General features: G+C 41.8%; 1 protein-coding gene across 1 annotated transcript in view; it reads left to right on the forward strand.

Moving 5' to 3' along the window:
- The window catches only part of LOC127423073 (voltage-dependent T-type calcium channel subunit alpha-1G-like), a 258,610-nt gene that overhangs the window by 46,199 nt on the left and 185,801 nt on the right, over window positions 1–26,610 (forward strand). Inside the window, exon 3 of the mRNA XM_051667102.1 lies at window positions 13,278–13,375. Coding sequence (XP_051523062.1) covers window positions 13,278–13,375 — 98 coding nt within the window. The remainder of the gene's footprint in view (window positions 1–13,277; window positions 13,376–26,610) is intronic.

Genomic DNA, 26,610 nt, shown 5'->3' on the forward strand with positions numbered 1-26,610 from the left:
AAATTGATGAAATTTGGTACTATATATACTTGTCAAAATTCATTTATTTCCATCTTAGTGTAACCCCCTTGAATTGCACATAACATATACAAGTTAGTATTTCACGTAGTACCACATTTATTCTATAGAGGGCGCTCCGGGGTATACAGAGCAAATTGATTGCATCATTTCAGACGGAGAAACCTATTGAGTTAAGAGTTCAGAGTTAAGTTCCAGAAAAAAATGCTGGTTTTGTAACGTTTTCTTTAATTAAGTGTACAAATTCTCACATCAAGGGTATTAGTGGGTTGTTGAGTTTATCAATCCATCTCTTCACTGAAGAAAAATCAGTTGATTACTGATTTTACAAGAGCTCTGGTGAGTTCCCTATCGATTCAGTTCACTTGACATTGCAATGAACGCTATGGGGAAATTCCTTTTCCATGACTTAGTTGAAGCCCTTGTATCATAACGGCAATCTTATGATTGGCAATGATGTTTGAGCTCTGCCCCTTTAGGCGTGCATTTGCCCTAAATATAAGCGGGCACTCAAACATAATTTCTTCAGAATCTTCTTCCTTAAAGACCGACATCGTCTAGTCTTGACTATGCATCTGGATCAGCCCTCTCTTCACCATCGACGGACACCCTTCAGTGGATGGGATTCCCTGCAGATGAATCAGGATGTTCTTTGCCTGAGTCCAGCGCCTGCAGCGAAGATTCACCCGCCCCCTCTAGTGTTCTGGCGAAGAAGTCTCTCAGCCTTGCCGCCGGATTGGGTTCTTCGCTCAGCGATACATCTACCCGCTTCCTGCAGCATCCAGGCAGGAGCTGTATCCTTTTAATATAAATATAATGTAATTTCATCCAAGTAATGTAAAACACATAAAAGAGCCGCTTGTGTGAGCGCGTCTTTTTAAAGATGTCGTATCGCAAATGTTCCTGTGAGCGACACATGAGAGCTGCGTTCATTGCCTGGGCCACACCCACACCGAAGCAACTCTCATGGGGACAGAATGCCCTCACTGTAAGGATATGAGTCTCAAAACGCTCCACTCTAGGGTCACCCTTATTCTGAGGGATGATTCTGCCTCCTGTGCCCTCCCGACTGCTTCCTCTGTGTTCAGTCTCTATGGACCACATGAGGAAGCACAGTGGGGCTGCAAGGTAGAGATGGAAGAACTCGAGGAGGATCTCGTGCCGGCACAAGCCCCACGAGCCCCTCGGTCTTCCCACGCAGTGTCTTCATCAGTACATTATGCACGTGATGACCTCCGGTCCTCTGTGAATTTGGTGGTTTTGGACCGGCATGTCTGCTTAATGCTCACAGAGATGCATGATGCTGAGAAAGCTGCCCTGCTTGACACACCTGTCTTCCCCGATGACCTTTTCGGAAACAAAGTGGAAGTCATTTCTGAACGATTCATTGCGACGCAAAAGCAGTTGCAAGCCTAAGAAAAGTGTTCCCTCTCATCCACCCCGCTCATGCTCTGCTTTGAGCCAGCGGCCAGTAAAAAAACCCCAATCCCGCCTCCTCAGTGCCACCAAGAGCCGTCACTGAGCCATCGGTGAGACCATGTTAACCGTGGCACAAACGGAAGCCTCGCCCACCTCAGCGCGATCCCCATGCCGAATTGAAAATTCTGCCCCGGCAGCAGGCACGTTCCTGACCGGCGGAACTCCGTGAAGAGGAGTCTGGAGCCCGCAGTTCTTCTTGGCCCAGATTCAAAGAAAGCCCGACTCGACACACATGCTGTTCCACTTTAAAGTTCACATGCTGTTCTGCTTTAAAGTTCACCGGGACTGGAATATTATACAAAATGTTGTTCATGTGTGTTGTTTACAAATAAAGAATGTATTATAAATGAAAAAAGAAAAGCGGTTGTTGCGATCGCACGAGACACTCGCACATTCTCAAAAAGAGGGCTCAATTTCTCTTCACGTTTCTCACACCCAACACACTATGCTCAACCACTTCCCTATGGCGAGCGGCGCTCTGTCTTTTATAAAGAGTGAACTGATGCACCCGCTATCTCACCACGCAGACGCGTGGCGAGCTCTCGTGGTGTGTCAGACTGGGTGCAAAAAACAATCGAGCAAGGCTATATGCTCCAATTTGCGCACCGGCTGCCTCGATTCAACTGCATTATACCGTCCATGGTTCCATCACGAGACGCGCCACTGTTACAGTCAGAGATTCACAGTCTTCTCGTGAAATACGCGATAGAGATTGTTTCAGACTGTCAAACTCACAAAGGGTTTTACAGCTGAAATTTTCTCATTCTGAAAAAAGATGGCGGGCTTCGGCCGATCCTAGATCTGAGACGCTTGAATCGTGCGTTGGTAAAATATGTTAACTCAGAAACAGATCTTATCACACATCTGCCCACAGGACTGGTTTGCGTCAATAGATCTAAAGGACGCGTACTTTCATATCCGAATTGTACCGCCACAGGCTTTTCTTGAGATTCGCATTTGAGGGGATGACAAATGAACGGTGTGCACATTCTGAATTACTTTGATGATTGGCTATTACTGGCCCAATCAGAAGCTTTGCTTTGCAAGCACAGGGACTTGATACTTTGCCATTTGAACAGCCTGGGTCTCATTGTCAACTGGGCGAAGAGCACACTTTCTCCCAGCCAACAAATCTCCTTTTTGTGGGTTCAACTCGACTCCATGAGCATGCGTGCACACCTCACGAGCGAGCACATCCAGACCATTCACCAGTGTCTGTCTCAGTTCAAACTGGGGAAAGCATTTCCACTGAAGTCTTTTCAGAAAATGCTGGGTTTTATGGTGGCAGCATCCGCCGTCATACCGTTAGGCCTTTTACACATGAGACATCTCCAGTGCTGGCTCAAACACCATGTACCATCGGGGTGCATGCGTGCCACCGTGCTTACCGCTGCCTGGCTGCTCTAGCACCATAGACAGCTCCAAATCTTTATCAGCAAGGTGTGATGCTGGGTCAGGCTTTCAGGTGAAAAGTGGTGACCATGGATGCGTCCAACACAGGTTGGGGTGCGCTGTGCGATGGACGCCCATCTTTCGCACTTGCAAGAGTGCGAAACGGGCGTGGCACATTAACTGCTTGGAAATGCTAGCCGTCTTTTTACCGATGAAAGCTTTCCCTTTCAGACATAGTGAATCATCATGTTCTGATTCGGTCAGACAATATGTCAGTGGTAGCGTGCATAAATCACCAGTGTGGCACTCGATTGCTACCAGTGATGAGCCTGGCGCAATGCCTCCTCATGTGGAGCGCACGCCAACTCCTCTCTCTGCATGTGACATATGTTCTGGGCCATCTGAACTGCGGAGTGGACATGCTGTCACTCCAGGGACATATGGTGGGGGACTGGAGACTTCATCCTCAGATGGTTCTGAGGATTTGGGAAATGTTTGACAAAGTGGAAGTCAACAGCCCACTGCCCTCTTTGGCACTCCATGTCCCAAGCCCCGCTGGGAGTGGACGCCTTGGCCCACATGTGGCCAGTGAAAGGCAAATACATGTTTCCCCCAGTGCGTCTCCTTCACTTGGTCATCAGCAAAGTCCAAGAGGACAAGGAAATGGTTCTGTTGGTTGCGCCAAAATGGCCCAACCAGCCATGGTTTCGGGAAATGAAGGAGGTATTAGGCAGCCCTCCATGGGAAATACCGCTGAGGAGGGATCTGCTCTCTCAAGCGCTGGGCACGATTTGGCATCCCCAGCCGGAGCTGTGGAACCTACACATATGGCCCCTGAACGGAGCACAACTAATGAGCTGGAATTGGCTCAGTCTGTAATGAACACCATTTTGCAAGCTAGAGCGGCGTCTATGATCTGATCATAAAGTTAGCGCTTGAACCCCCCTCGCCCTGCTGCAGTTATAACGTGGGACTGGTGCTGAGGGCATCATGAGCCCCCCGTTCGAAACATTGGTATCCGTTGAGTTGCGTGTACTCTCTTTAAAGACTGCACTGCTGTTGGCTCTGGCCTCTGGTTGGTGATATACAGGTGCTGTCGGTTGACAGTTCATGTCAGGAATTCAGTCTGGGGCTTTCAGAAGCCACAATCAAATCCAAAAAAGGCTATGTGCCTAAGGTGCTTTCCACGCCTCAGACAGTGTGCCTACAAGCTTACTTTTCTCCACTGTCTAATTCGGATGAGGAGCAGTTAGCGCATTTATTATGCCCCGTGCGAGCATTGCACATGTATGTGGAGCGCACTTGCCAGTTTAGACTGTCAGATCAGCTCTTTGTTTGTTATGGAGGATGCACAAAAGGCATGTCCATCTCAAAACAGAGGCTCTCTCACTGGATCGTTGATGCAATCACCCGAGCTTATGAGTCACAGGGCTTTAGATGCCCTATTGGCATAAAAGCGCAATCAACTTGAGGCATGGTTTCCTCATGGGCATGGACAAACGGTATATCCCTATACATATACAGGATATATGCTTTGCAGCAGGATGGTCTTCGGAGAACACGTTCACAAGGTTTTATAACCTAGACGTGGCGTCCATCACTTCGCGAGTCCTCTCTGTCTAGAGAGCTTACTTTTCTATCACCCAGCGGGTGAGCCCGAGCTACTTATAATGGCGGGCTGCCTGTTATAATTTTAATAAAGCCACCTGTGTAGGCCGCTATCCAATTTACTCCCACTAGAAGTCACAAGCACTTCCAATAGAATAAAACCTCCCTTCCTACCTCTGGTTATGAAGGGGTTAATTTATTCTGTGTGTATTATATGACTCATATAGATCCTCAGATTAAGATTAACTTTCCATCTGGTTTTCATCATGTGGGGTTATTCATTTTCATACACCCTTGAAGACATATAAGTCCCCGCCCGAAGGGCCCGTGACCTCATATACATATTCTTCTAAGAGTTTCTACCCTGGTACATCTTAAGGTATGATGCTACGTATTGGGGTGTGATGGTTCCCCATAGCGTTCATTGCAATGCCAAGTGAACTGAATTGATAGGGAACTTCTCCAGTTACTCATGTAACCTCGGTTCCCTGAGATGAAGGGAACAAGACATTGAAAAACTTGGCCGCACTACTACTTCGAGGAAGTAGTCTATCGAGGAATGGATGCGTTCTGGACCCTCAGAAGAAATTATGTTTGAGTTCCCGCTTATATAGGGCAAATGCACGCCTAAAAGGCTCAAACATCATTGCCAATCAAAAGATTGCCGTTATGATACAAGGGCTTCAACTAGGTCGTGGAAGAGGAATTTCCCCATAGCATTCATTGCAATGTCTCGTTCCCTTCATCTCAGGGAACCGAGGTTACATGAGTAACAGGAAACGTTTTCTTGTCTATGTAACGATTAAATAACTTTTTATATGTTGTTTAAGGAGGGTTAAAAAAAACAAACAAGTCAGAGTTATATTTGATGCCTTATAAAAGATCTTTTTGTATGTCAAGTTGGTCAAACTGAGACACAGAGTTTAATTTATCTGTTCTTTTGTTTAATTAATTGCATCATCCATGCAGTTATGGGTGTAAAAAAAAAGGGTTTTGTGTTTAAAATATGTGTGTTTTGGATGGAAAACCAGTGTCATACAATCAAATTTACTTGATTTATGTGTTTATTGAGCATGCTTATGTTCATAAATGTTAATGTGCTGGGCTATCATGTGCACAAATGAACACTTCATGCAGTTTGAAATGAAATTAGGGATGTGCCTGAATCCAAATACCTTATTTGGGAAGGCACGAATAATGACTTTAAAACTAATAACGGATTAATCCGAATAATATAAAAAACAGCCAATATTTCTAAGGTGTAATCCTTATGAATGAAAATGTGCATGGTGTGATTTCAGATAGGATGGCCACAGTCTTAACTCTTAACAATTGCGGTCTCTGTTAATTGTGCACGTCTGGAGCTTATCAAGTGTAATATTAGCTAAGATACGACATCATATACACTTTCCACTTTTCTTGAAATATCTATATTAATGTATCACACGATTCACATGTGATTCTCATGTATTTATTTATAGCCTAAACCTGAGCACGATGTTAAATTCCTGACCTGAATTGATTTAATGTCGAAGCTCGTCTTTCCGTTTCTTAAAGTTGACCACATTTATATCCACATCAGTGATTAAGGTTATTAACTGGTTAAGACTTTATTCCAAAAAAAGTTAAAATGCTCCATAAAGGTTTAAATGCTCCATAGAGTATTCATCTATTAGGAATATTCCTCATGCAAAATGAAGAAACTGAAACATGTTCCGCCTTTTTCTTCTTCTTCTTCTTCTTCTTTAAACTGTGCTAAATTTGAAAATGGTAAGTGTTCTTGAACACTGCTATATAAATTTAGCATTATTATTATTAAACAAAATAAAGGTGTCCTATCGTAAAAATTCTCAGTAGACTTTCGTAGACTATATTGATTTTATTTTAATTTATTTTAATGTTTGAATTTGTATTTATTATTCACTGCAAAATGTGTGATTGACATTTCACATTTTGCTTGTCACCTCTTGCCTCCAGTATAATGTTGTTATACATGCACAGACAAATGAAAATTCAGTTATTATATATATGAAAATTCCAGATATTAATATCTGAAATACCAGGAGAATCCACAACATATTCCACAGTTAATGTAGCCTACACATTCATCTTCATCTTGTAAGAAACAAAGTATAAGATAATATATATATATATATATATATATATATATATATATATATATATATATTAAATAATAATTGTATAATAATAATTATAATAATAATAGTAATATAATAGTAATTACAATTATATTATTATTATTATTATTATTATTAATCTATTATTATGAAAAGGCATATACAAGGTGTATTATATTAATAGAAACTATAAATGTAAGAGTAATACTTATAAATGGGCATTTCATTTAGTTTTGACACACTTCTGATTTAATCCCCACCCACACCTGGTTCTATCAGAATACAGAGACAGATACAGATAATTTGTCATATGAACAGATACAAATACAGATAATGACTTTGCTGCACACCCCTATATGAAATATCAAAATGTTGCATCAGTATTGCACCAATATTGTTAAAATAGTGTGAAAAAATGCTGTTTGTGAAGCAAAGATGTTGAAAACTAAGAGATATTTAATGTGATTTGCATTATTTTGTGCATTTTTAAAAAAAAAAAAAATTATGCTGATTCTGCATGCTTGATCCAAACTCAAATGGCAAGCCAGAACCCCTAATCTGTGATTCAAAATGCATAGTGATTCCTGATCTGAAACTCACCATGAAAAGCGCTTGCAAAAGAAAAACGTCTCATTCTGCATTCTGGTGATAGTTAAGATTTGGTGTGCTTATGTGGTAATTAAAACATGCCTTACAAAGGCTGAAAAATACTTGATTTCTATCACAAGTCCCATCTGTGCTTGTTTTGTACATCAAATAGTGTTAAGAGCTCCTTCATCATTTTATCACTGACAGGGAAGCGCTGTCAGAGATTCTTTTATTTCTCGAGATAAGAACCTCCAACAATCATCTTAGGATAGAGGATGTCAATGGTCAACTAGTGTGTTTAGACAGTTCCTCCCGCGTTATGCTATTTTATGCTTAACTTGTAGGTTCAGCTTGGTAGTAGGGCTCTGGCGCTGTGGCATGTGCATCAGTGTAATGACTCCGTTAACACATTAATTCTGACAGCTCTAACATTTAACAATGCATTATGTCAACTAATATATATGTAGAGAGAGAGAGAGAGAGAGAGAGAGAGAGAGAGAGAATGCTAGCATTTTTCCCCCAGATATTTTGTTTTCATCAACATTGCTGAGACTGACAGAGTAAGGAGAAGTTAGTTCTGGTTTTGTAGAATGACCCACATATAAGATCTAGGGGCAAGACAGATCGATAAAAAGAAGGAAAGAATAAATACCTGACCTAATGGCTAATTAAAGTGGTGAGAAACATGGTGCTGCTCTCTTTTCTTTCTCAGACATTATTTGTCTTTGGATGACATTATTTGTCTTTGTCAAAGGAGATGGCTCTCCTTTGCTTAGGCGTTGACATATTGTTTTAAAAAACACTTGTCTGAGAATGAGAAATTAACTTGTCATTATCAATCAATCAATCACATTTATTTCTATTGCACATTTAAAAGCAACACATGTTGACCAAAGTGCTTTACATAAAGGAAACATAAATAAATCATGCTCATTCAGAGAACATAAATACTAATCCAACGCAAATAAATGTAGTTACACACACTAGACATAGTCAAAAGCAAGAGAGAAGAGATAAGTCTTCAAATGAGATTTAAAAACATCAACTGTGGTACAGGATCTGATATGGGGAGGCAAACTATCCCAACAATGGGAGAGAAGGCACGATCTCCTAAGGAATGATTAAAAGAAGACTCTGTGATGACCTTAGAAGTCTTGAAGTAGTATATTGCTGAAGGAGTTCCGCAATGTAAGGAGGTGCCAAGCCCTTAAAAACAAATAATACATTTGAATTATATTGAATTCTGAATTTAACTGGAAGCCAGTGGAGAGAAGCCAACAGTGGTGATATATTAGCATGCTTCCTAGTTCCAGTCAGAAGCCTAGCAGAAGCATTTTGAACTAACTGCAGATGTGACAATGAGGCATGAGAAATACCACAATACAATGAGTTAATGTAATCCAGTCTGGAAGAAATAAAAGCATGTATAACAACCACCAAATCCTTAAAAGACAGAAAAGGTTTCAATTTCGCAATGGCACTTAGTTGGTAGAAGCCACCTCTTACCACAGAATTAAATGCTTATCAAACTTTAAATCAGAATAGAAATTCACACCAAGATTTCTTGCTTGTTTGTGTAAATTAGAGGCAAGGGATCCTAGATGATTAATTATATATTTAGTTGAGTCAGGGGGGCCAAACACTACCACTTCGTTTTTTGACATTTAGTTACTTGCCATCCAATTTTTAATATCATTAAAACAGTGAAAAAGTGAATGTAAAGCAGAATTATCCCCTGGCTTTAGAGGGAGATAAAGCTGAATATCATCAGCATAACAGTAGTAGGATATGTTGTGTTTTTGACAAATATGGTCGAAAGTAAGCATATGTAAAGAAAATAAAACTGGGCCCAGAATAAAGCCTTGAGGAACCCCACAGGTAATGGGTGCAAAGGAGGAGGAAACATTTCCCAATTCGACAGATAAAGATCTCTTTTTAAGATAGGAGGAACACCATTCAAGGGCAGTTCCTTGAATCCCTGCGCACCGTCTTAAACACTCCAGCAGAATTCCATGATCTATGGTGTCGAAAGCACCACTAAGATCAAGGAGGACTAGGGATATTAGCACCTCTCTGTCTGTCTCTGTTTGTGAGCTCAGACAACATATTTAAATAAAAATTGAAGTTTTGAGGCTTGCAGTCCATGTCTGCTAACTTTGAAGCTAACTATATGTTGTGCACTCCTAAACGCTGACTAAAACTTTTAGCTGATATGCACATTCAAAATGAACAGCCTTGCATGTCCTTAGTTAGAGTTGTATACAAAATTGTATCCAATAACTACTCTCTAGAATGAGTATGTCCACTCCTCAACCTACTCCTGATTAGCAATAGCAATTAGCAACTGATGGTTCTATAACTTAAGCTAAGGGCTATTTTTTTTTAAGGGATCCCACCCCAAATTGGCTATTAAATCTGAAAGCAATGAATTTTGCTTCTTTAGCTCAAATCATGTTAAGAAGTCTTTTTTTTTTTAGGCTAGTCCAGCTGTTGTTTAATTTAGAGTGAAAAAGTGATGCCTTTATCAACAAAACACAATTGGTGGGACATTGATTCCTACAGCCACCATATTGAGCATTGTGCTTTCTCTCACTCATTTTTATTATTTCAATTTTTTTATTAGTGGTCCATCTCCTCCTTTTACACTGTCTCTGGACAAAGTGTGTGTGTGTTGTTAGGTGATATCTTCCTTCTCTGTCTTAATGGAGAGCTAGTTGTATAGCAGTGAACCTCCACTAAAACTCGCCTCATTAACCTGCCAGGTGGCGAAAGACACAAAGCTCTGATTGAACTGTAGCCAGGATTGCTGCTTTGAAGACCACAAGGGACACAGAGAGGAAAGAGATGGAGAAAGAGAAAAAGAGAGAGAGAGGAAAAAGCATAACACTGAAATATTGCAGATACTCAGTTGCATCTTTTTTTTTTTTTACAAGCTAGCTAAATTTGCATTGACCATGCATTGAAACACCAGCTGATAATGTATACAATTGTACATGTCCTTAAAGGGCTGTAGTGGAACAGTTCAAACAGCTGATAGCTGTACGCTAGCTCTCTGGGGTGCACATGGAGATCAAATTGAGCTGATTTCTTATGGATGTGAAAAGCCAGACTTGTTTTGAATCTGAATGACTTGGTTTGCTCATACTTTTCCTATTATTAGTGACCTCCCAATTGGCATTATGTATGCAGCATGCAGCCATTGTTCATTGTGTGACTTTTATTGTCAAGAAGCAGAGTGATTATGGGACAGCGTGTCATCCTTTACCACAGCTGTGCAAAGCACAAAAAGATAACAGAGATGATGTCTAGGTGCCGAATGGACAAAAGCCCTAACCAGACACTTCCATATCTGTTTATGTGTGTTTGTGTGCATATTAGTGATTTGTACATGTATTCGATAGATGTAAGAGGCTGTTGATGATATCACATTTACACATATTCAGCTTAGACTGACCCAGGATACTTTTTCAGTGTCCTCATGCATGTCCTGTCTGTCACAGTCTGTCTCCGTGTTCTTCAAGGACTTTTATTTTGAAGTTTTCCCCTGCACTACATTTCCCAGAATTCACTGCCCTAATCATTTCCATCTGTTCATTGTCAGCCTCACCTGCCTTCCATTCCCTCATTAGTTTTGTGTATAAATACCCTCTAGTTTTGTTCAGTAATTTGTCAGTCCTTGAAGTGTTGCATTGAGTTTATGAAGTGTATTGCTATATTGATAAAGTGTTTCCTTGTTTTATTATTTTGTGAAGTTAGCTCTATCGGTTGTTCCACTACAGCGTTTGTTTCACTCCAGCATTTATAAAGGATTTAAAGATTCTACTCCTGCGTCTCCTCCCTTCCTTTTCCACTCCTAGATACCAACGTTACACTGTCTCTCCCATTCTTTACAGGCATTTTGATCTTAGATTTGATGTCTTTCTCTCTCTCTACCTCCCTCCCACCCTAAATCTCTATCTTTATTCCTCTCTGTTTCTCCATCTATCTCATTCATCCTCTCTGCAAAAAAAAAACAAAAACAAATCAGCTTAAACCAGACTAAGGTGGTTAGCTAGTCTCTCAGCCTGGCCAGTCCGATTAGTCTTGTCTGTTTGGATGGTTTTAAAGGTATTTTAAAGTGGATATCAGCTTGGCCAGGCTAGGACACCTGCCTTGCTTAAAACAAACAAACAAACAAAAAAAAAAAACAGCTTAAACCAGCCTAAGATGGTTTGCTGGTCTTAGCTGATTGCCAAGCGTTTGTTTCACTCCAGCGTTTATAAAGGATTTAAAGATTCTACTCCTGCATCCCCTCCCTTCCTTTTCCACTCCTAGATACCAACGTTACACTGTCTCTCCCATTCTTTACAGGCATTTTGTCCTTAGATTTGATGTCTTTCTCTTTCTCTACCTCCCTCCCACCCTGGGACAATGTACCTTCATTAGTGAATTTGTAAATGTTATATACAGTGGCCCCAAAAAGTATTTGAAAACTTTTGGACACTCAAGTAACACTTGAACATTTCTGAATGCCTTTTTTTTTTTTTTTCAGCAGGGCTTTCTTCCTATCCACTTCTAACATCTCAACTTCCTGTGTTCCCCTATCTTTTGATATTTTCATGTTTTGTTCATTCCTACATCTTAGTCACACATTATTATTTTTGTAGTCCAGTCACCAGCTGGTTTCCATCAAGCCCAATCAGAGTCTTCAAAGTTTTTCTGCACATTTCAGGAGCAACAAAGTCAGAACACATTTCCTCGCTGCCCTGCTTGGCTAATGGGGCTCGCACTATTTGCACGTCACCGACTTGACTCAATCCATATTTGAGAAGATGGAGAAACACCCTAGAGCACGCAGCATAATTCAGAACGGGTCACATGACCAGTAGAACCATCATTAACATGCACATATGCTTATAAACTTCAGCCGTGTATCCTTGTTTAAGATATGTTAATATTAAAATAATGCATTTGTGTGTGTGTGTGTGTGTGTGTGTGTGTGTGTGTGTGTGTTTCATCTTAAGTTGTTGTATGGCCAGAAACCGTTATTGGGCTGTAATTACACGGTTGCAAGCACACAGGCACATAGAGACACACACTTTATTTTCTAAGAAAACATGCAATTCTTTCATGTGCTTCGCTCCAAAGTTCACATGTGCACAGCAGCTGTGGATGTGTTTGTTTGCGAAAGCTCTACATTAACCTTCATTCCACCTCCCTTTGACCTAATTGAAAACAATTCAGTGTAATTGTTTGATGAATCCTGATAACTTTCGATTGATCTATGGTGATGACAATCGACCCAACACATGCTACTAATGTGTCTAGACTGTCAGTCTTTATTTGAAAATATTGCTTCAGTTTTACTCTATACTGCCATAGTGGGGTAAAGGATATGGAAGATATTCATCAACTTAACAATCAAATACATTTTTGCCTTCAGGTGATATAAAATAAATAAATACAAAATTACAATGATGGATTAATTAATAGATGCACTGCAAGCAGGGGACAATGTACCTTCATTAGTGAATTTGTAAATGTTATATACAGTGGCCCCAAAAAGTATTTGAAAACTTTTGGACACTCAAGTCACACTTGAACATTTCTGAATGCATTAGATACAAAACATCAAACCTGATGCTAAACCTTTTCTCAGAACTCACTTAACTTTTCTGAGCCATTTTTAAAGTAACTTTTAACTAACTGGTCCCAAGGTCATGTTTAGTGGATGTAAGAAGCCAGTTCTCCTCAAATCAGGTGCTCTTGCAGAGTAACCACATTAACTTTAGACATGTTTGCCAACCAGAAAGTGTCCAATTACAGTACTTATTTTTAATTTGGAGCAACTTCCTTTATCAACTGTTTTATAATTTGACACCTACAAAAAAATAAAAAAATAAAAAAAATACAAATAAAATACAAAAAAGATTATTGTATTTCTTTACAATAAATGCCACTTATTCAAGACATTCATTGAGTCATACATTTTAAGAATGGCTAAAATTTCCAAATACTTTTTTGATCAAATGTATTACTTCATTAAAAGTTGTGTCTCTTTGTATGTGTTTACAGGATGCTGGAATATTCTCTCAACCTACAGAATGTTAGTTTCTCCGCAGTCCGCACAGTCAGAGTCCTTCGACCTCTTCGGGCTATCAACCGAGTGCCCAGTGAGTACAATACCACCACTTGCATACTTCTTGTAAAACCAGAGACTGCCTCACACACACACTTTCTAAAGCAGGGTGACAATATTTCATTGGGCACGTCTTTATATAAGGTGATTTTTTAATCACCCTCTGTGCCAAGGAGATGCCCGCGGTTCCCCCATGGCTCTTATTTCATGAGGAACAGTGTCTGGCCGATTGCGTTTGAAGTCCCTATTTGTGGAGGCCAATTAAATGTATATTTAACAATGGTAGCATTTAGCTGGAATGTTTTGACTTACCCAGCTGAGGTTTCGTGAGGGTAATTTGTGTGGGGTCCTGTTCAGTTCTCACCCTTCACAATGGCCCTCTAGATCCAGTTCAGTATTTCTGTCAGCCTTCAGCCTGTTGACACTTATTCATTTGATGTGCCTTGATCAATCGGATTGCTTTCAGATGGGGATTGCACATTCCATTTACACTTGGCAACATAAATGTGTCTCTGCAAAATGCATATAAATCTGTTGTACTATTCCCACACTACTTACAAATTCACTTCTGTGATGGCGCTAGTGCCAGGCAGCGAAATTTTGCTGAACTTAAAAACAGGAGGTAGCTAAACTGCTTTGATGATTGCGTTACAAAAAGCAACATGCTGTTATATAATGCATTTTCTTTGTTAACTCTGGGCTTCCAAACTTCCGGATGCTGACATAGTTCCATTTGGGAGGAGTAAAATTTACATATGTGGCCTGAACAACCAGATGCATTTACAATTGGCACGAGGCACATCTTGTATGCGTCTCAAACCACTTCCTGTCTTGAAGGTTAATTAAATAGTGTCTATTCATGATTGGAAAATTATCCAATCAGTAAAAACACATACGGTGACAATTGTAAATACTCTCTTTGATCAGCTTCGATAGTGCCTCTCAACCTTTTTGACTCCAAGGCCCTCCACTCTCCAAGTAAATATCTGATGGTTGAAAACCACTGAGCTAGCAGACAAACTGCACCCATTCCATATCACTGGAGCAGCCCTTGTTATTCTCGGCTGTGCAGTCATCATCATGGTAGGCCCAGGGGGTCAGAAATGGCATTCGGGTGTGTGCCTTGTAGTTCGTTTAGGAGACAAGAGTACATCCATTCATATGATCCTTATTGCATAATTAATACCTGTGCCAATCAGAGACAGGGGGTGAATTAGTAGTAGACAGACTAATTTATTATTCAAGAGACACCCAGGCTAATGAATGGTCCTAAGACTTGCATTAATTAGAAAATTATTTTATCTGTGGCTCGCCTATTGCGGACCATCACTGGGAGAATTGGTGATTTTGTTGATTTCATTTGTCTTTTTTTTTTCTTCTTTTTTGGCCCTAATCAAAACAAATAAGAAAATCATAATAGGAGTCAAACTCAAGCCGCAGATTGAGTGCACACCTCCCCAAATTCTAAAGGCATTTATACTTGACTGGCCCGCCGTTGTATCTGAACCTGCAGAAAATAGTAGTGAGAAGTAGTTTGCTAGAACAACATCAGAACACAACAACTTAAAAACCTTAACAAAAATCTTTGTAATAAAAGCGTCAAACTTTGCCAAACTTTCATCTGGTTTTGTTTTTATTCGATATTAAGGAACCAAAAAAATACTTGTATCATGCCTTAAAAATGCTAATAGTATTTATTAACCTTATACTCAAATGTATACAAGCATATACTGTAGATATGATACAGTATTAAACATTTTTCACACAAACTATACAAAATTATTTAAAACTAATGAGCAAGGCTACAGTCTCTGCGACATTCAAGGCATAGAAGGCACCGCTATTATATTTTATGCTTATAAAATATGCATTGAAATGCTTGCACCCATATATACTCATATATATGCAAACTAAAACATGCAGTGTAATGACTGAGACAACTCACTGAACCTTGTGTGTAAATGCATTCTGTTTTTAAGCAAGAATAGTTTTACTAACAATTTACACTAAAAAGTGTGTTCTGATCATGTGTCATAAATGAGGAAAATTGAATAAATTTTCATTGATAGTTTTTCAAACTTCTATCTAGTTTTTATTCAGTATTCAATAAAAGGCAATATACAAATACTTGTATTTATGCCTCAAAACACTTATAAATCCTTATAGAATATTTCTTGACCATATATTCTTCTAAAGTTTTCCAAACAAACTATACAAAATAAATTAAATCTAAAGAGCAATGCTCAAGGCATTGAAGGCACTGTTCCTATATTTTATGATTATAAAATTTACATTGAAATGCTTGCATTCATATAAACTCTTACAGAAATGCTAACATACAGTGTAGTGACTGAGCAAACTCATTGGGCCTTATTCATGAAACATGAGCAAAACAAATTTGTGTGTAAATACATGCTTGTAAATTGTCCCATTGAAATGAATGGGACAATTTCCACAATAATTGTTTTATTAACGATTTGCACACAAATTTGTTCTGATCGTGTTTCCTGAATAAGGCAATATTATTACTTAATTTTCATTAACCTGTGTTAGTTAATGTTTTTTTGTTTTTGTTTGTTTTTTTTGTTTTTTGCCAATGCAAAAGTCTTAAGAACCTTTTTAATAAAAAGCAACAAACCTCTATTTCTATTTATGTAAGATTCTTTATCCAAAAGATGAAATAGTCTGAAAATAAACCTAATTTTAATGTATTTTTGAGAGAACTGCCATATTATCATAAGATGGTAAAGCTATGCAAAAATAATAAATAAAAAAGATTTTGAAACCCCTATTTTTATTTATTTTATTATTATGTGTACTTGTATTATAAAATACTTGTATTACTTTGTGGCGAGGGCGTGGTTTAGTGTCCGTCCAGGGAGAGGGGAAGTGGTAAGGATTCATCCCTGGGTGACAATTAGGTCTAACAGCTGTTTCTTTTTGCAGTAATCCGGTAAGAGCGGTAAGAGGAGCCCACGCCAGAGCCCAGGGAGAGAGAGAGAGAGAGTGATGCACAGCAGTGCGGCGCATTAGTGTGTTTGAAGAAAGCTAACTGTGAGTCATTATTGTGTGTGAATAAAGAGTTGAACTTACCTGAACCACGCTTCATGGAGTCCTCGCCATTGGCCGAAGTAATCCAATCCCTCGCCAGCATGCACCAGGCCCTCCTTGAGCTACGTCAAGAGCAAGATCAATGTTTCCAGGTGATTCTCCGAGCTCTCCGAGGACAGGCTGGCGTTCCGGAGCGTGCTACTTTAGGGGGAAGTCCCAACCGTGACCACGGAGCCAGCAATCTCCATGCCTCTGGTCAACCTTATGAAAATGGGCCTGCAGGATGAACCGAAGACAATCCTCGAACTGTTTGAGCAGACGGCGGAGGTATGGAAATGGCTGAAGTATCAGTGGGCAGCCTACCTCCTTCCGTTGTTGTCCGGGGAAGCCCAGCTCGTGGCCCAACACCTGCCTGCCATGAACCTCCTGGTGTATGAGGACATAACGAAAGCCACAAGCAATGACAACACTTCTGCTCGCTGACGCTGAGCTGCGTTTGCGTTTGCCCAACAGCTCCATGATGCCTGTCGGAAGTAGCTGCTGGCGGAGGAGCGTGACGCAGAGGAAGTCATCGATCTGGTGATGCTGGAGCAGTTCGTCCTTTGTCTGCCGACCGGAACAGCAGATTGGGTCCAGCACCACCTCCCTCTCTCTCTCACTCCCTGTCTACCCCGCCCCCCGTCTCTGGTCCCTGCCCCAAAGTTTATTCCAAAACCGGCTTCGCGGTCATGGGGGTTTGTCCAGCTGGAGATTCTCCCTGTCTCTTCTCGCTCTTCCCCCCAGGTTGGTGAATCCGCTGCTGCGGGTGCAGGCATAACGTCTAGACTGGCTTGTTGGAGTTGTGGGGAGCCGGGGCACTTCCAGGACCAATGCCCTGTGATGGAACTGGGAGTATTGGTCTGGGTCCCCGACACCCCACCGGCCACCCCCGATCGAGCTGGAATGTACCGCATACCTGTGAGTATCAGGGGAAATACATATCAAGCCTTAGTGGATACTGGTTGTAATCAAACCACTATCCTATCCACCTACGTTTGGTTCAAGATGAGGCTTTAGGCATGGAGCAGAAGGTGAAGGTGAGGTGTGTGCAAAGGGATATTCAAAGTTACCCTATAGTGACAGTCACTATTCAATTTCGGGGACAAAATCATAGTGTTGAGGCTGCGGTTAATTCCCACCTCACCCATCCACTAAATTGGGAATGAATTGGCCGGCATTTACTTCTTTATTGAGGGGAATGTGTGTGGATGGGTCCTGCGACAAAGCATATCAGTGTGTGGTGTGTGACTCGTTGGCTGGGGACGTGGATCCAGGGCCATCTGTGTCAGCTTCACATCAGGATGAAGTAAGGGAGGGGGAAGTCTCGGCGTCCCCAGACCTTAGAGGATTCCCTGCTGGGGATTTCCCTCTGGAGCAGTCGTGAGACAGGACCTTTAGGCACGCCTTTGATCAAGTGAAAGTGATTGATGGTCAGTGTCTCCGGCCAGATGTTGCACTCACACATCCGTATTTTTCAATTATTAAAGATAGGTTGTATTGAGTGATGCAGGACGCTACGTTCCAGTGCTCATGGACTGAGTCCTCAGACCGCATGCTGCTTACGCTGCTGCCTATTTAGACGATATCATTATTTCCAGTAATGATTGGCAGTGGCACCTGCAACATCTGAGGGTTGTCCTGGGGTCATTGAGGCGAGTGGGGCTCATGGAAAACCCGAAGAAGTGCGCAAATGGGCGGGTGGAGGTATGGTATTTGGGCTTTCACTTGGGCTATAGCAGGTGCGGCCCCAAATTGAATAAACCGCAGTGATTGCAGCCTCCCTAAGACCTAAGACCAAAAAGGAGGTGAGACAGTTCCTGGGGCTGACTTGCTACTATCGTAGGTTTGTACCTAATTATTCGGCTGCCACCAGCTTGCTGACTGATCTTATTAAAAAGGCAGCATCAGATCCGGTCCAGTGGACAGAGCAGTGTCAACAGGCATTTATGCAGGTGAAAGCTGTACTTTGTGGCGGGCCGCTTTTACATATACCTGACTTCTCGCTCCATTTCATTTTACAGACGGACGCTTCAGACAGGGGGTTGTGGGCAGTGCTCTCACATGTGATGGAGGCGGAGGAATGGCCAGTGCTGTACATTAGGCGGAAGCTCTCTTTGAGAGAGACTAAGTACAGTACCGTGGAGAAGGAATGCTTGGCTATCAAGTGGGCCGTCCTCACTCTCTGTTACTACCTGTTGGGGCAGGCCTTCACCCTCTGTTCAGATCATGCCCCGCTACAGTGGCTCCACCGCATGAAGGATACTAACGCCTGGATCATCCGTTGGTATCTGCCGTTAAGTTCAAGGTGGTCCACAGGCGGGGGGTGCAGATGTCTGTCGCAGATTTCCTCTCCAGAAAAGGGGGTGGGGGTGGGTAGTGGTGGGCAGGCCGGATGGCTCCCTGGCCTGAGTCGGGTGGTGGGAGTGTGTGGCGAGGGCATGTTTGAGTGTCTGTCCAGGGAGAGTGGAAGCAGTAAGGATTCATCGCTGGGTGACATTTAGGTCTAACAGTTGTTTCTTGTTGCAGTAATCAAGGAAGAGCAATAAGAGGAGCCCACGCCAGAGCCCAGGGAGAGAGAGATTGATGCACAGCAGTGCGGCATGTTAGTGTGTTTGAAGAAAGCTACCTAGGAGTCATTATTGTGTGTGAATAAAGAGTTTAACTTACTTAAACCTCACTTCCTCCTTCCCATACTGACCAGTCCTACTACATACTTTTATCCACATGGATATATGTGCCTTTGCAGACATATCTGTTCAGCCAATGTTGCCTCGAAGTAGTTTATTTTCAGTTCACCCAAGTCACAAATATTGGTGTAGGGCTTTACTGGTTGTTTAGATCAGTGTTACTATCAGAAATAATTAATAATTATTTCTGTAGTTATTAATTAATATTTAAATTAATCAATTGAATCTAACTCATTAAAACCTCATATGGGACTCCAGTAAATGTAGTGTGCTACGTTTAGGAGCAAGTTTGGTTATTAGCAATAATTAATAATGATCAAAGATAGTTATTAATTATTAAAATCAATAGAACATTGATGAGAATCAGTGTTAGCTTTTTTTTAAAATCCTTTAAATCAACAGTTGTCAAAGATAATCGTTAATTGTTAACATCGATGAAACATTAATTAAAATTAATACTAGCTTATTGATCATTCAAATTCAATCATCAAAGATAATTATCAATTATCAAAAATCAATAAAATATTAATAAGGATTAACATTGACGGGGCACCACCCTGAAATCAGGGACTAATAACCGAATATTAAAACAGTCTCAATATTAGATTGTTTTCTTAGGAAAATCGACATCCGAAGAATATCGATTTTCGGGAAAAAACAATGAATGAAGGTTTGAATCCGAGCACTGACATCCTGTCAGCATGACACAGGTGTATGCAAAATAAACCAAAACACTTCTCTTTGTAATATAAACAAAGTTTATTTATGCAGTAATATCAATTAATAATTAATACAATGCAGTCAATAAACTTCCGACTTACAACTACAAACTAAACAGTGATATGATTAGATATGGAAATCAAAATAATCCTATAACACATAAGGTGTGTGTGTGTGTGACAGTGTGTGTGTGTGTGTGTGTGTGTGTGTGTGTGTGATTAGTAAGAGAGAGAGAGAGAGATGATTAAGTGACAGCCCTAAAGCTGATTTCGCGATCGTGGGAGAGAAAGCAGCATCACTCAGAGACGCGGTGGACGGCTCGTAAACAGTCCCGCATTATTTAACTCTTTAATGGATGAACTCAGTTGCTGTCTCACCCACAGTGGCGAAATTGCACAATCCAATTTGGTTGGACCACAATACAGCAAAACCAATTTGTGATAATTAATACCCTAAGTATTAATAATGAGCAGACATGGTGGTCCGTAAACTGTACAAGCAAAAACCTTGAAACACAAGAATAACACGCTATAATATTCTATCTCTGCCCAGACGTAAACCTCTTACTTGTATCGCATGAGGACACGGGTAGAATGTGTCTTCCTCCGTCCTTTAACTTTGACCTGGTTCCTTGAGGCTCATGTGATGACGGCAGGCCGTTTCCTCACTCTGTCGGCGGGCGGTACAGCTGTTGATTGTCAGCGGGCGGTACGACTGTTGATTCTCGGCAGGCTGGCGGAAAACTCAGAAATGTCAACTTGATTGAAGATGGAAGAGAAATCTTTAATCTCTTCACTTCTGTAGGCAAACGGATGAAGATGAGAATTTCTCGGCGGTCTCCTTCGGCTCCGTTAGAGTGTTTGGTTGAACACAGAGTAATCTCAACTCGTCCAGCGAGATGGAGATTGTATGGCTACAGTTTCAAGTCGGACATTACTTCCTTGTGCCACAAGGTTGCACCGGAGAGCAGCAAAAAACTACGTCTATATTCGGTGAACAAAGTCGCTGGAAGTAACTCACGAAACATTTCAGAGGTATTTCAACTCCTGATGATGTCATGTTTCAGGGACGTTCTGTTGTGTGCCTCATCCAATAGGAGTTGAGAGTTCGATCCTTTAGTGAGCAAGGCTTCATGGATTTGTAGTCTGTTTTGGACTCCCTTTGTTTGATTTTGGTGCGATTTTTATCAGTAAAATTTACGACATGGAATGTGTGGGGGGCTGAGTTAGGTTTTACAACTTGTGTTAGGCCTGCCTTTGTCTTCTATCTGAATAAATGAGGCCCAACATTCCCCCCTTTGTTCTGAAGAGTTGGTTGTTGTCCAGCATCTTTAGAGAAACTGAAGGGCCGAACAGTTCTTGTCAGTTCACAGTAACCTGTGGGTTACACCATCCATGTATTCCTGATAGGAAAGAGAAATGGTTGCACAGTCCATACAGTTCATTAGAGTTCACAGAGGCTTTATCGTTTGGACAGAGATTGAGGCACATCTGGGCATAGAACTTCTAGCTAATTCTAAAACTACATTCATCACACAAACATTTCAAGTTATTGGAAGGCACAGCATTAACCATAACACAATCCTTTGTTGTTCTTTGGTCATAACACAAAATCAAAGTAGAACCTGACATTGGTTACTAGGAACAAAATGTTAGAGGAAAGGAGGGTTAAAGGTTAAAAGGCTTATCCTTGGAAATGATGGGGCTAACCTGTGGGATGGGCTCAGACTGGTGTGTAAAACGCAGCTGTATGAGAAGTGAGTCCAGTCTGGCCTGTAGGTGTTGAATGTACCTGTACATGGCGTGTGCAATAATTGCGATGATGATCCAACCACTAAGGAGGAGCCAGAGGGCAACCAAACTGATAGGGTGTTCTCGGTAAGATGACGATCTGCTTATGTGACTATGAAATATAGTGGTCAAGCCAGTCGGTTTGAGACTGAACTTCACTAATTCCATCCCTTCAGCCTGAAGCTGCTGTTGAAGGGTGTCATCAACGGTGAGGCTGTGACCTCTAAATGCGTCCATGAATTCAATTTCTGCGTCATGTTTGTTGACGTTGAGATAATGGAGGACAATATCGTCAATGTGCACGGTGGCTCCTTGGGGAACCATTAAGAACACCGTTTGGTTTGCTAGCCTTAGTTTAGTGGCTGTATCATGGCAGTCGTATGACTTCAGTGGCTGGTGTTAACGAGCCAGCGATTGCCTGCTTGCTCTACCCTTGTCTCTGTTCCTTCATCTTTGATGGACATGCTACCATGACACTTGTTCAGGGAGGTAGTTAGTCACCTCTCTAACAAAGGGGTTGCGTTTGGACAAACCCAATGAATGTTCTTTGTCTTGGAACACATGTTTAAGTTAGAGATAAGGTAGAGCGAGGGGTCCTCATCTTGGTCGGTGAGTGTTGGTGGTGTTTTGAGGTGAATGTGTGCATTACCTCTCTGAAAACCAACATTAAATACAGATTTTAGTCTATATATATTCTGCCTATGATGGTAGATTCAGGATAAATCCTATTTTGAGGTTCTGAGGATTTACATGGGTTGGAATTTCAATGCCAAAACTATATGCCAAGTGTATCTGTGAAGGTTGCACAACGGAGATAGTAGCAGATCTAAGGATTTGTTTGACAAGGTCTAGGGAGACCAGGTAAGCTGGAATCCTTCCACCTCTCAGACTGTTGACTGAGGAGCTAATTTCCCTGAGGTCCTGCATTAGATCTCTAACGATACACGCATAAGTTGTTTTCTCTGACAAAATCCCTAAAGTGTGCAAAGTGTTATTGATAAGAACGGATTGCAAATTTACAGTGACTATAGTACCCTGAAGGGTTTTACCCAGGCCCTGTAATTGTTCTTATTGGAGTCGTCATCTCTGCTGGATTTTTGGACGATGGCGACGTGTGCATCTGAAGCTGGCGAACTGTTTTCTGGACCAAGTGGTCTCGGTATGTCAACCTGAGCCCACATGTGTCCACGACGGCAGTCAATGAGCGGAGCCAATCGGTTCAGTAGGTCATGGCCAACTAACAGTGGTTAGCATAATCCCTTGACAGGTGTCAATTCAGACCCGTTTTGTGATAGACGACCTATCTTGCGTGTAGCTTGTGATGCTTACATTGCAGGTCTCGGTCTATAACGGTTTGCCAAGGGAGAGCTTTGCTCTAGCCACCTCTGCGAAGGTGTTGGGACCCATTAGACTATTTCGGAACCGGTGTCGAGTAGTGTGTGGGAGTTGAATGACCCATGTGTCAGGCGTTGCCCTTACGGTACAGATCGCCCCAGAAGGTCAGAAAAGGAGGGTGTGGTATGTTAGGAGTGACTGTTTTGGGGAGCAACTTGGACACTGTTCCCCTTTTCCCGACCTACAAAGTAAACTTTGGCGTTAACGGGAGGGGGTACATAGTCTAGTCATACTGACGAGGTTTCAGCGCCGTGTTCCTTTGTGGAGGTCGACAGACCTGGTGAACAATGGAGCATGTCAAGGTTAGTTACTAACTCAGTCATGTGTCTCCTTATATCCTCCATTTCCTCTCTCAAATCTCGTTCTCTGAGGGGATTTAAAACCTTGCCTACCCGCTCACCTTCTTGTTTGGGTTTTCGTTTGAAACGCGCATTTCTTTTCGGCCGGCGAACGTTTTGTTGTTTAGGCCTGCCATGACCCTGGGGGTGTGTCTGGTCACCACCCCCCTGGTTCTGTTGTCTACCCTGCTGGCGGGGTGATCGGCGCCTCTGGGGTCCTGTTCTAGCATTCACCTTAACGCGAGTCATTTCATCACCTTCAAGCGCTAGGTCTGCAAATTGAGGCTTGGATCCCCAGGGCTCTCTTGTCACCTTCGTGCCTTCGGGCAGGGCGCATGCATGTCTCCCATGCCAGTTGCGCGTATCTTCTGATTTCCTGCATGGTGGGGTTGCCCATTCTGCAGTGCATCGTGACATCATATTGCACGCACTCGTGGAGGTTATGAAGGAAAAAAGACTTGAAAGCTCGTTCCTCCTCCAGGCCTGGTTCATTACTTCCTTGGAAGTATGTGGTTCTCAGGCATCTATAATACTCACGCGGAGGCTCGTGTCTCTTCTGGGTGATGGCGAAAGCATCTATGGTAGCGGAGGCTTCGTCAATATACAGCGAATACTCCTCGCGTAGGGCTTTACACAGAGCTGAGTAGCAGTTTCGTGTACCAGTCGGCAGCATTTCCATGAACGCATGGACACTCCTTACTGTGGTCTTCCATATAAGCTTGAGTTTTTCATGCGACGAAGTGTAAGGCAAGTCAATCAGGCAGTGCTCAATTTCCCTAAGATAATTGTCGATGTTTGAATCTCGATTATTTGGGTCAAAGCGTTCTATGTCCCCTGCGAGGGACTGGAGTTGTCGGATTCGCAAGCGTTGGTGTCGGTATGACCATGGGTCGTCCGAGTCATCCGAAACGTCATAGTCACTCGGATCGCTATAGCGATGAGGATGACTTCCTTCCCTTCATGGTGGGGAAGGAGTCCAGTCGACGCGTGGGTTGCGTACAGCTCCCTGGCTAATGGGATCTTTGAGCCGCTTACACCACTCTGGGCTTGAAAATAATTGTCCCCCCTCCATGGTGTGGAATCAGTCAGTTTGAAACGCAAGGTGGCATGACTGAAAACTGACTGGGGGGGGGGCAACTGTAAGGAGGGGCACCTGCATCCAACCAGCAGGCCGCTGGAGGATTTTGGAAGGTGTCTTGGAGGACAAAGTCAGAGACTGTACCACTAGGGGCAGCTCGGCTCCTAGCGTGTGTCCCTGGGTTTCTCAGGGGCACATTCCTACGTGTATCGCTAAAGAGGGGGCCCTCTTCTATGTCAGATGTTGTGCTGTGCATTTCAGCTGCACTTACCTGATCTGACTCTACTCTTAGCTGGGCAGCTTGAAGCTGCCTGCGCAGGGCTTCGTTTTCCTCCTGCATCCGGGCATTATCTTTCTGTGCCTGGACTTTCTCAGCTTGGGTGCACCTAATTTCTTGGTGCAGGCTGAGATTTTCCTTCTGCACCGCTTGGTAGCTGCTCTGCAGCTGGGCGAGCTGGGCCTGGTGCTCGGCGGTTTGCAGTTGGGTTTTGCGGTGATGAAGAAGGAACATTTGGCCCACTAGGTCCAGGATTGTGCTCACTGGCTTCCCGACCGGGTTGTTGACATAATCAACTAGTTCCTGCAATGCTTCATCACAACGACTAATATTGTAGCCGTTAAGGTTATCTCTCTCCTCTATGGAGAGACGAAGGACAGCAGCAACTACATCTTGCAGTGCTGGGTTGACTAACCTCTGTGGAGCTTCAGCTCCAGTCACGCAGGGCGATTGGTGACTCATTTTACTGGGACAGTAAAAATTCTTGTGATAGTGGCTCTGACAGCTTGTTGTTTTACAGTTGATATACTGCTAACACGAAAGCACAGTTGAGAGGCTTCGACCTGTGGCTTACGGTCTACTTGTTATGTAATGTGCAAATTTCATTGCGTTCTCTCTTTGGTGGACATCAGTGAAGTGACTTGGCACCTCTCTGTAACATTTAAATGAAAGCGTTAGGAGTTAAATAACAACAACAGCAGGTTTTAAGCAGACTATAGTAAATTTACTAACCCCTAATTCACTCTTAAGAGCACTTTCACACCACACTGGCTTATGTTTGGAAAGTTTTGAGAAGTTAATTGTCAAACAGAACCAAACTTTGAAGTAATGAATCAAGTCATTACTTTGGATTCTTATGCATACACTGTGACAGAACTGGCACGTAGGATGCCTCACACGGGGCACCAATTATTATGTAGGGCTATACTGGTTGTTTAGATTAGTGTTACTATCAGAAATAATTAATAATTATTTCTGTAGTTATTAATTAATATTTAAATTAATCAATTGAATCTAACTCATTAAAACCTCATATGGGACTCCAATAAATGTAGTGTGCTACGTTTAGGAGCAAGTTTGGTTATTAGCAATAATTAATAATTATCAAAGATAGTTATTAATTATTAAAAACAATAGAACATTGATGAGAATCAATGTTAGCTTTTTTAAAATCCTTTAAATCAACAGTTATCAAAGATAATCGTTGATTGTTAACATCGATGAAACATTAATTAAAATTAATACTAGCTTATTGATCATTCAAATTCAATCATCAAAGATAATTATCAATTATCAAAAATCAATAGAATATTAATAAGGATTAACATTGACGGGGCACCACCCTGAAATCAGGGACTAATAACCGAATAGTAAAACAGTCTCAATATTAGATTGTTTTCTTAGGAAAATCGACATCCGAAGAATATCGATTTTCGGGAAAAAAACAATGAATGAAGGTTTGAATCCGAGCACTGACATCCCGTCAGCATGACACAGGTGTATGCAAATCAAACCAAAACACTTCTCTTTGTAATATAAACAAAGTTTATTTATGCAGTAATATCAATTAATAATTAATACAATGCAGTCAATAAACTTCCGACTTACAACTACAAACTAAACAGTGATATGATTAGATATGGAAATCAAAATAATCCTATAACACATAAGGTGTGTGTGTGTGACAGTGTGTGTGTGTGTGTGTGTGTGTGTGTGTGTGTGTGTGTGTGTGTGATTAGTAAGAGAGAGAGAGAGAGATGATTAAGTGACAGCCCTAAAGCTGATTTCGCGATCGTGGGAGAGAAAGCAGCATCGCTCAGAGACGCGGTGGACGGCTCGTAAACAGTCCCGCGTTATTTAACTCTTTAATGGATGAACTCAGTTGCTGTCTCAC

Source organism: Myxocyprinus asiaticus, chromosome 32 (genome assembly GCF_019703515.2).
Source record: "Myxocyprinus asiaticus isolate MX2 ecotype Aquarium Trade chromosome 32, UBuf_Myxa_2, whole genome shotgun sequence".
Taxonomy (NCBI): domain Eukaryota; kingdom Metazoa; phylum Chordata; class Actinopteri; order Cypriniformes; family Catostomidae; genus Myxocyprinus; species Myxocyprinus asiaticus.